Source organism: Enoplosus armatus, chromosome 6 (assembly GCF_043641665.1).
Source record: "Enoplosus armatus isolate fEnoArm2 chromosome 6, fEnoArm2.hap1, whole genome shotgun sequence".
NCBI classification, from domain to species: Eukaryota; Metazoa; Chordata; class Actinopteri; order Centrarchiformes; family Enoplosidae; genus Enoplosus; species Enoplosus armatus.
The window spans coordinates 14,895,984-14,906,761 of record NC_092185.1 but is presented as its reverse complement, the minus strand read 5'-3'; the positions used below and the strand labels follow the sequence as shown (position 1 = coordinate 14,906,761).

The 10,778-nt window shown below is 43.7% G+C and overlaps 1 protein-coding gene across 2 annotated transcripts in view; it reads left to right on the top strand.

The window, feature by feature from the left end:
• LOC139286025 (A disintegrin and metalloproteinase with thrombospondin motifs 20) overlaps positions 1-10,334 on the top strand; it is a 77,557-nt gene extending 67,223 nt beyond the window's left edge. For both annotated transcript variants that reach the window (XM_070906679.1, XM_070906680.1), the window contains 11 exons: positions 948-1,115; positions 4,433-4,606; positions 5,533-5,703; positions 5,986-6,192; positions 6,384-6,513; positions 7,410-7,504; positions 7,604-7,698; positions 7,849-7,982; positions 9,467-9,558; positions 9,832-9,936; positions 10,245-10,334. In XM_070906679.1, coding sequence (XP_070762780.1) covers positions 948-1,115; positions 4,433-4,606; positions 5,533-5,703; positions 5,986-6,192; positions 6,384-6,513; positions 7,410-7,504; positions 7,604-7,698; positions 7,849-7,982; positions 9,467-9,558; positions 9,832-9,936; positions 10,245-10,334 — 1,461 coding nt within the window. The remainder of the gene's footprint in view (positions 1-947; positions 1,116-4,432; positions 4,607-5,532; positions 5,704-5,985; positions 6,193-6,383; positions 6,514-7,409; positions 7,505-7,603; positions 7,699-7,848; positions 7,983-9,466; positions 9,559-9,831; positions 9,937-10,244) is intronic.
• Positions 10,335-10,778: the final 444 nt, after the last annotated feature.

The following is a 10,778-nucleotide window of genomic DNA, read 5'->3' as shown; positions in this document are numbered from 1 at the left end:
CAGCACCCCATTTTTGGAGTGGCTTTGTATGGGGGCGCTCACTCGTCAAGCAGAAATAGCGGACGCCCTAATTGCTGTCTGGCCTCATGGGGACCGAAGACTAGAATATTTTCATCTACAATCTCAGGCAAAGGCCATTTTCAGAGCTTTCATCAGGGTGTCTGGTTTTTATTCATGTTTTTTTTCCTTCTTCATCGTCGTCTCTCGAGCTCTCCTGAAGTATTTCTGTGCTCCTTATTCGTACCAGATGATTGTCTCGCCATGCGCATGCATCCATGTTTCGCTCTGCATCTCTTCTTCCTCTTGCCTCGGCCTCTGCCGTTCACAGCAGCCCTAAAAGTAATTCCTCTGTTTACAGGTTAAATAGTTGGCTGCATTCCATCAGTGTGTGAGTGTTTGACAAAAGGTTTTGGTGAAATCCGTTTAAGTTGTTTGGTTCTGTTTGTTTGCAGTGTGTTCACTTGGCCATGAAATGCAACCAGGAGGCTGTTGGACTGAGTGCTCTTATGTTGAGGTCTAAATGCCGTATATGTAGTACTGAGAGAAACATTGTTTACGTCTATGGCTCTGTTGATTCCCTGAGTGTCTACGTTCTCTGGAGGCAAACAGAATTTTATTTTTTGGTTCCCACAGCATTGAAATATTACATTTGAATATTCAACAGCAATGTGTCTTTTCAAAAACAGTGCCCTGGTTAATCTGGATAATCCCTACACCTTGCTATTGGAACTTTTTTCTACAAAATACGTTCTTTCCTTTTCTATTCACTTAATGTGTTTTAGAAAATCCCCTACAGCCAATAAATTCATTACATCAAAATACAACTTTAGTGTTTATACCACTGTCAGTAGAGATTGAGACTTTTGATCTTCAACAGGACTTTGCTAATATGCCCTGCTTTTCTCTCATTCTCCACCCATCCCCCTTCTCTCCTCTTCCCTCTCCAGTGTTCAGTGAGTTGTGGCCGGGGGACCAAGCAGCGGGAGATAGCCTGTGTTTATCAGAACCAAACCAAAATAGAGGGGGAGCACTGCAGTCATCTGCCTCAGCCGCGGACACAGAAGGCCTGTCGGGCTCGGGGATGCCCCAGTTGGAAGGCCAACAGGTGGAGGGAGGTATGTTTGCTCTTCTCGCCATCTCCTCTGACTCACAAAATAGCCCAGGCCTCCCAGGGACCGTACTAACAGTAACTGCTGCTAGCAGCTGAGACACAAGCACAAACACAGCCGAAGGCTTCCCAGAGGCTGCAGATGTAGGACATGTACACAAAGAGCACCTGTCCAATCACCACTCAGTTTATTCTTGTTCAAGAGTAATGTGTCATTTCCTCAAGTGTGAACTAAACACCACAGGCTGGATTTATAAAACTGTTTATGTAGTGCACTTCACATTTTAAAATATTCAGACAAAATGTTGAAATAGTTGTGTAGTGTAATCTGCAGTACAGCTTTATGCTGAGCGAGATCTTCTTTTGAAGCTTTTCGTCAGACCACACATTGACCAGCATGTTTCAAGAGCACTGTATGTTGCATGACACACAAAAAGCTTGTTCATGCAAAACACATTCCATACACTAAATCTTATCACAAATTTGTTTGTTGCTCAAAACCATAATACGCTCTCTTAATGAAACGCAGTAAACATGGAGATCCAGAGTTGCTGCTGATGCAGCTGATCTTGGCCTCCCACACAGATGAAAGCATGATGTTAAGAATGACATACGTCCTGAAGCACAGCAGGTTTCTGTACCATTGTACACTAGTGCAACCAGACTCTGGCAGTGCAAAGGCCGCACATAGAGGAGTCACTAGGGGGGTTGAGGTCACAGTCATCGTGGAGCCGACCACACAGACGTGATATCTGCTACCAAGAGGAGATGCATGCAGCCGCAAATCAGTTTTGGCTCAAAGTCATGTCGAGTTCCCACAGGGAGGAAAATATTCCAAACAGAATTTATCACAAGTGGTAGAGCAGACTGAAAGGAGGAACGCTTTGTCATGCTCTTTGTCATGCTCTGACAGATTACCCTGAGGAACAAGCCTACTGTGTGTTCAAAAACACAATAATACAGAGAGCTTGCGTTGGTTGCCCCTTAAACCTGCAATATTTGATTTTTTTGGGAAACATCTGTGAACACATCACTGACATATTATCAACTTTTAAGTTGATATTGCTAAGTGAGAGTGAACCAAAACGATAAAGTCGTGGGCTGGAAAACCAAACCATTCTGAGAAAAAAATCGTTTCATCTCCTGTTTGAAAATCTAACATATCTCTCCTCATCTCCAAGTGGCTGTTAAATCCCAAATGGTTCATGAAGACCCTCATCTGCCTCCCTCCACAAGGCTCCTACCACTCCCCACTCTTCTTTAAGGGTGTCCTCCTCCCCTCTCACTCTCTCCCGCTCGTCTGGAAGCAATCATCTTCCTCCACATACCACCGGCAACCGTGAAATCCTCAACTAGAGCATAAAGACATGTTTTATATCTTAATATCCATCCATGTGACAACTTTGAAACCTCAGCACCCACTGTTTGAGTTATTCCACAGCTACCCGGCCCTCTCAGTCCCCTCTGACTAGGGGTGTAATGGGCAACATGTTAGAGGAGCTGGGGGGGTGCAGACTGCACATTGAGCCAAGGACACAAGAATCCTTTTACTACTGCTGTTAGAGAGATGTTTCTCACATATCTGTCTCTATAATATCTGCCTCTAATACAATGGAGGTGAACAACATTTTATTTGGACATCCAGCATTGAAAAGACATCACAAAAACAGAAAACAGTGTTCCCTTTTACTGGAATCAGTCTGTCAACAGTTTTTATAGGGTCTATTTCTTCGGTACAAAGACATCACTTTTCAGTGTGTCTTGTGGATTATCCAGAGTTAAAGGGATACATTTTGAAAAGGCACATTGTTGTTGGAGTTTTCAAATTTAATTTTTCAATGCTTTGAGCAGCACAAATAAAATTCGATTTGCATCCACTGTATTGGAGTGGTATCAGAAATCGTGGATATCTCACAAGCTGGGCAAAAACCAAAATGATCTGTATTGCTAGATAAGTGAGAAAATATGCTTTGTAATTTGGGTGAACTGACCCTTTAAGGTCTGGTGAGGATCACTCAACACTGTCATGAAATAAAATAGTCCCCTATATCTATAGTTTCATGATGTCCCCTCTGTCTCTGATAAAAGGACTACAGGTCTGCAGGAAAAGAGAATCAGGTTGAGCTGTAGCAGTTAACAGTGACTGTAATCACTTTAACAGCAGGTTCTATTTTCATGCTTTGTAAGATTAAAAAAAGCCATTTTTTTATTTGAAGGTCAGATTTCCTATGGTGCTTTTTGTTCTCTTTCCAAACTCAAGGACTTGACCCTTCACATTCAACCACACAGTCTGTAATGATAACACACAACTGCAGTGAGAAGCGGACAACACAAATACATCTGGAAGTTTTCGGGAAATTTGATACTCGTTGTATAATGCGCAGATTTTCTGACTGTGTGAAATCGCTGAGGCCTGGCACTGTTCTTTGAGGTCTGTAGGAGAGTTAGAGAGAAATCAGGCTCGGATCAGCTCGAGCCTTAGTGCTTCCTCAGTATGCAGGTATGCTTCTCAAAGCACATCAAAGAGATGTTTGAGATAGACCTTTGTGTGACCCCAGATATACGTCTCACAAAGAAGCAACAAACTGGCTTTGGATTTATTAAGTACGTTATTCAGGAGCATCAAAGCAGTAACTCAGACACTGCAGACCAAACAAACATGTTAAAGCATTATCACATTAAAGTGAGTATGATATTGGTCTGTTATGACCAGTAGCTTATGGTGGCTCATGTTAGATATAGAATTTGAGATATATAGATATAGATTTTGTTGTTTGACCAACATTACGGAGTCAGTTTGCTGATTTTATGATCAGGTTAGCCACTGGGACTAATTTGCAGCAAACGATACACCCATGCGTTCCAGTCGCTCTCAGCCAGGTCCCCTAATAATGAGGTCTGTAAAGAAACTGACTCTTGGGAAATGAAGTGGAATTCAATGTGCAATTATCCTGTAATTGCATAGTCTCACTTTAAAGGGGCTCTTCAGCATTCAGTACTGGACTTTCATAAAGTTGGGGATTCACAAGAGACAGGTTTAAAAAAGACTGGTCGAAAAAATCAAAGCAGCAAAAGGCGACATTTCCTGACTTTAGTTCATAGTATTGGTCAAACTCCAAACACACTGGATTCTACATTTCCCATAATGCAACTCAGACCCCCCCCCCACACCTCTTCAATGCCCACTTCTTTTAAACCCCACTCTTCAGTTTGTAACGCAGATTTGTAACCCTGATGACGTCATCAAGTTTTTTCTTTTAGTTTAAATTGAGTTTAAATTGCCCTTTCCTCAATCAGATGTGTGTTCTGTGTCTGTTCTACTAGTGTTCTGTCACCTGTGGAGCCGGAGTTCAGAACCGGGATGTTTACTGCAGACTAAAAGGCACTGGACGGGTCAGAGAGGATCTATGTGATGCTAACCAGCGTCCTGCCATTGTCCGTCCATGCCAAACTGCAGAATGCACACATTACACTTGGGTCGCTGGTGAATGGGAGCAAGTAAGTACAGGCTCATTCCTTCTCTCTCTTCCAGTCTACTAACCCCCCCCCCCAACACCCTTCCTTGCTCTCAGTCTCCTAGTGTGAGAAAGATGAACAGATGTTTAGCCGTCTTATTAAGGTTTTTATTGGCTGAGATCTCTGCCCTTCCTCTCTTTCTCTGCACCATTAAATGGACGACCTGCAGGTACTCTTGCTCTCTTGTGTCAGCCGTGAGGGCTTTGGTGATAACCATCAGTCGGTAAATTACAACAAACCTCGAAGTACCGATGGCCATCATCCCTTTTGTCCTGCTGAACATCACTGTTCTGTGTCACGCTAGCACAGTTTTTTCTTTTGCTCATCTTTCTTTAATGTGCCGTGCTTTGTCCTCGAAAGTGAGGCATAAAAGAGGGGCACCATGTAGGGACATAGCGCTTTATCCTCCTGCTGGAGGAATGTTTGCAGTGTTCAGATTCCTGGCTGTGTTGCCTCGAGAACTTACAGCCTAATTTCTTTCACAGTTTGGCCCTGAAATCTTGTCTGTTCTCATGAAATACAAAGACATTGTCATAAAATCCACACACAGCAGACTTTTTACATGAATTAATTTTAAGATTCTGGTCCATATCATTACTTTTAAATGCTCCTATAAACCATTTCTGGGCCTGAGGGAAACCAGCTTAACTTTTATCTTTTATGTTAACCACAGCACATGTTTGGGATTGTGTTCCTTAAGAGCTAATGTTGCCATTGTGACACAGCACTTAATTTTCTCTGCTTGTGCAAACCTTCACATAATAAGGAGTGTCCATTTGGAGAGCTAAAGAGGCAAGCAGGAGTCTGAGAAGTCAGTGATGCTGTTGCTGAAAGTACAACACTGCCCCCCCTCTGCCAACTCTTCTTCACTCTTACTGATTTCTTCCCGTGTTACATTTTCCTTGTAGTGTAATGCAACCTGTGGAGAAGGCGTGAGAAGCAGGAAGGTAGGGTGCATGGGCCCCGGGATGACACCCGTCCAGGATGATTACTGTGAGCCGTCGTCCCAGCCACCATCACTCCAGCCCTGCAAAGGCGCTCCCTGCCACTACATGTGGATTACAGGCGAATGGTCACAGGTAGGAATAAAAGAAGATGAGCTTTGTTCTACTGTCTTCGGATTGATTGGCTCATCCATACAACAGTTCAAAACCCTAAAAGCATTCAATGTAAAATCATATAAAACAAAGAAAAGTAGCAAATCCTCACATTTTGTAAGCTGGAACCCTAATAATACATTAGTACCACTGAGGCCCAGATGAAGAAATCCACTTCTGTATTTGATATTACTGCTCTTATATTACACAAACATTTTCTCATGTTAGTCATTGTCAATGTGTGTGTACCTGTGTGTGGCTCAGTGCTCTGCCAGCTGCGGTGTGGGCTACCAGCAGCGTATAGTCTCCTGCTCCGTGATGCCCTCCTCTCAGGCTCTGCGCCCGTATGCTGCTGCCCAGTCCTCCTCTGCCAGCACCCACTGCCCTGAGCCCCACCCTCCTGGCACCCGACCATGCCTCCTCAGGGACTGCGCGCACACAGCCTACTGGAAAGTTGGCCCATGGAGCAAGGTGAAACAGAAAACGCTTGTTAGGCTGTGAGAAATCCTCTCTAGCTAATCGCTGTTTTCACAAAACATTTTGATGACTTGTGCATTTTACGGTTCTGCTAATAAATCTCATTTGTGGATTTGAATCTGGTTACAGCTTATTTGTTAATTGTTGTGTAGCTGTGTAATTGAATGCTTTTGTGTGTATGCCAGTGCTCTCAGACCTGCGGGGCAGGCGTGATGGAGCGCAGAGTGGAGTGTGTGACCTCCAAAGGACAACCGTCCAAACACTGCCGTCCCTCAGAAAGACCCGAGTCTCAAGCTGCATGTCAAGACAGAGAATGTGAGTCAAACTCTTCTCTTCTCATCTTCCTTAATTTTAAATACCCAGAGGTGTTTGTCAAAACTTCTACCATCTTATCCAGCTTTTCTGATCCATGCAGTGTTTACTGCCAACCAGGAATGTGTAGAGCGATGGTATTAAATTGACTGTGCTGTGTATGGCAACCAAGTACCGTATCTGATTGCGTTTATAGAAGCTAAACTTTTTGCTTTGGTTTAACACATTACGCAGAACAGCGGCCTCCACTTAAAGCCTCTTGGAGTGATTACTTAGTGGAACAATAAATAGACAGTCAGCAGTTTTCTACAAATTGTGAAACGGACAGTCTGTCAAAACGCCTCAGGGTTGTGTGAAGGGGCCGAGGCAGCCATCATTGTGAACTTGCAAGCGTTGTAAAATCCGGCAGTAGGCCAAAGTTTGTAAGTTCACTCCCCCACATTTCAGATGTTTCAGTACTGGCGCATTGGGCTGTTCATTCCCGACTTGGCTTCTGCCAAGTCAGGCACTGCCGAAATTAAAATGATATGCTCGGGTGACAGCCAGTTCTGCGGTCAAGTATTAATGCTAATCAGCTAATCAGCGAATCAGCGTGATATGAGCTCTACAGCGCTGTGGGAAAACAGAGGAGGCAACACAAATAATGAGACACTTACAACAGCTCTCATTTAAGAAGACGAGAGACAGGTTTCAACCCTTTCTCATAGTGTTTCATTTATTAGCTTTTGCAATCTTTCTGGCGTTTGTTGACGACAGATTTATTGACTGGCTTGCACAAGTAGAGTGGCTAAAAATCATGACTTTCAGAGGTGGTGGCAGACTTCAGTGTCAATGTTTCCTGTTTCTTTGCTTCCTTGCACTAAAACCTCTCCTTCCTCCACTCATATTTCTTCTTCCAGGCCAGTTGTTCACGTCCTGCCGAGAGATCCAGATGAGACTAGGTGTGAAGATAGATGGGGAATACTATCTCAAAGTCAAGTCCCGGATCCTACAGGTGTGTCTGCTCTGTCAGAATTGCTCCCGCACACATCATGACTCAACCTGCTTCTTCCCCACAGCCTCTCATCTGTTGTCTCAATGTGTCTGGCCTCAGATTTACTGTGCGGAGATGCAGACTGATTTCCCCAAGGAGTATGTGACCTTGCGTAGCGGTCAGACAGACAACTACTCTGAAGTGTATGGGCACAGGTGTGTATGATGGAGCGATGACTGATAGCCACTTGAGCTGTGACTCAGTGTAGCTTCAAATGTGATGTGTAAATCAGAGTGACTGTTCTGCATGTTGCATGTGTATAAAATATTGTGTTTGTCCTGATATTCATTGTCCTTAATACAAAGGTTGCTGAACCCCTTTGAATGTCCGTATAACGGCAGCCGAAGACAGGACTGCGACTGTAGGAACGACTACTCCGCAGCGGGATACACACTCTTCCACAAAGTTCGTCTGGACTTGAGCTCCCTGAGGATAATGAGTAAGTAATTACTGTGCAATTACCGTACACTGTCTACTGTAATGAGACCACACATCAGTGTTATTTCAACCTTCAGACGCCTCATGCAGTGCTTAATACTGCCTCGTCCAAAAGCCGGGGCTGTCTGAATGCAGTATGTGCCGCTTTCCCCACACTCTCTCCTCTGAAATCAAAATAATGACCTTTCAACGCTCCATGTTCACATCACTAGGCGAGGACTTGAAACCGGGCCTCTCAGCACAAACACGTGAGCACGAGTATGAAGGAATGCGTGCGTGCACATACAGACTCTCAAGCTCAGACAGACAATATGTGATGCTGCCTCGCACATCTTTTCCTTGGCAAGCACACACAAGACGCCCTTAAGACACAAGCGCACACACCCATGCATGCGGCCGCATCTATATCAAACGTTTACTCATACTAGCATGCGAGCAATCACACATACACTAACACACATACACCAATACACACACAGCTTCCGGACATATTCCTTCGCTCATTAATATTGTCAGCTCCACCTTCCCTGTTGTGTCCAAGTATGCCTTTGATTAGAGTATGTGGATTAGTGTACAGAGTGTGTGTGTGTGTGTCTGTGTGTGTGTGTGTGTGTGTGTGTGTGTGCTGAGTTGGATTAGAACGTACATAGTCATCCTCCCATCCTCTTCGTCTGGTCTGGGTCCTGGCAGCACATGTTCCTACCCCTCTGCATGGTACTAATTTGGCTTTCAGGCGGCTTGAAGAGAACCGAGGGGGGATAATGAGTTCAAGATGAAGGGAAGCATCTCGTGAACTTTACCATCAGTTTATACAGGCAACGTGAGGGGAGGGCAGGAAAAGGCACTGGTCACGGTCATCATGTGTGACAATGCGGGGTAAATGGGAATGAACAGGAGAGTCAAGGAAGCACGGTTCAGATTGAGTCACTGAATTCAAAAAGGATTCGATTTACACCAGTCTACTAACAGATCTACTGTAATAAGGGGGATATACTGAACGTGCAGGTGGTCCCATGTTGGTAAAATACCTGGATTCATAAGCTCTAAGTGAAATGATTTCGTAAAAGATCCATGCACAAAACATTCAGGTAATCATTATATAATAGCTACATATCATAGCAAATATGAGTTTTAGTTATTTGAAGGTCATTCTGTGATTTTTACATTTTGTATTTTAAGATATTCATAACTTTTTTAACTGTGAAATATATTTGATTGGGGATTTTAAGGGTTTAGAGTTGATTAGCAGATTGATTACTGGATTCAAACTCATTGTAACAACATTTTGTGGAAAAGTCTTTTAGAAATAGTCAAAACATCTGGTGATGTGACAGTGAAGTGACATCAACCCTGCAATGAAATGGAATAAACTGTGGTTGCTAATACTCTGTGTGGTTATTTACCTTCGAGCAGCTGTCTTCAGTCTATGTTTACTTCTGCTGTTGCACATTGTGACTCTAGATTTGTATCTTTGCTGTTTACCAGTTACAGACCTCCACTTTTCCCAAACTCTTCTTGGTCGACCTGTACCCTTTGCTACAGCGGGAGATTGTTATAGTGCAGCCAAGTGTCCACAGGTTGGTGAAAAACTGTTCATTGTTGCCTCATAGAAATGTTTGCTATATGTTAGTTAGGGGCCTGAAAGCTGAAGAAGAGATATTTTTAAACATTTGCTGCTGTAATTCCCTGGACCTGTGGGGAATATGCCCTTGACCTTGGCAATGGCTTCAACTGCTCTATTACTCCATTGAACGTGCTTCTGTGGTTATTGCCACAGTCCTTTTCTGCAAATATGAATGAGCTTTAACCTCCTTGGTTAAATAATAATTAAATCTGATGTGTGCTTTCAGGGCCAGTTCAGCATTAATCTGATTGGTACTGGCCTCAAAGTAGCTGAGGCCACCAAGTGGACATCTCAGGGCAACTATGTTTCCGTCAAAGTCCACAGATCTGAGGTAAGAAGCTACCAGTAGATTTATAGAATGGTGTTCCTCTGTATGACTGATGCTATTTGGCTCTTGAGGAATGTATTATGTTTTGAATGTATAGTTGTCAATTTGCTGGGATGTAGTAGTGCTTCATGTTGGGTCTTGGAATATTGGAATGAGGCTGTTGCTCTGAAATGTCATCTGAATTGCTGTGTTGTGTTTGTGTCTGATTCAGTGAAGAGGAATCCCCACTGACATTTATGAAGCTTTCATTCTCTGCGTAAAAAAGCTGCCCTTTGCCCACTCTTTCCTCTCTCACTGGTCTTTGTCTGTAGGACAGAACAAGAATCTACGGTCGCTGTGGTGGTTTCTGTGGGAAGTGCATTCCCCAGGCTCACAACGGCCTACTCCTTCAAGTCCACTGAGGGCCATGCAGAGACCAAACCCCTAAATCTATCCTGAAGACAGTAGCCCAGGAACATGCAATAATAGTGATTTGTTGGACCCCATAGTCATCTGTGAGTGTGGTGGAGGAGCATTTGACAGTAATCATCGTACAGTAACATCCCCAGTTCCCAAATGGCAGCTAAAACATACAAGACACAACGTACTGTGCAGTGCCACAGGGCCACTGTCAGGTCCTTCATCCAAACTGCTAACTCTGAAGAAGAGCCAGCTGTATTTGTTCAATCAATCAATGGCCTTCAAACACGTTTGCGTTTTGGAGCCTAAAATGCTTTCTTTTTCTGCCGCTGTTATGCATTTTTTTAGTATCATACAAAGGGACAAAGCTTCAAAACACTGGGCAAGCAACTACACAAACAGTAGAAGAACCCATTAGGCTATTCTCTCTCTTCAAGAAAAAAATT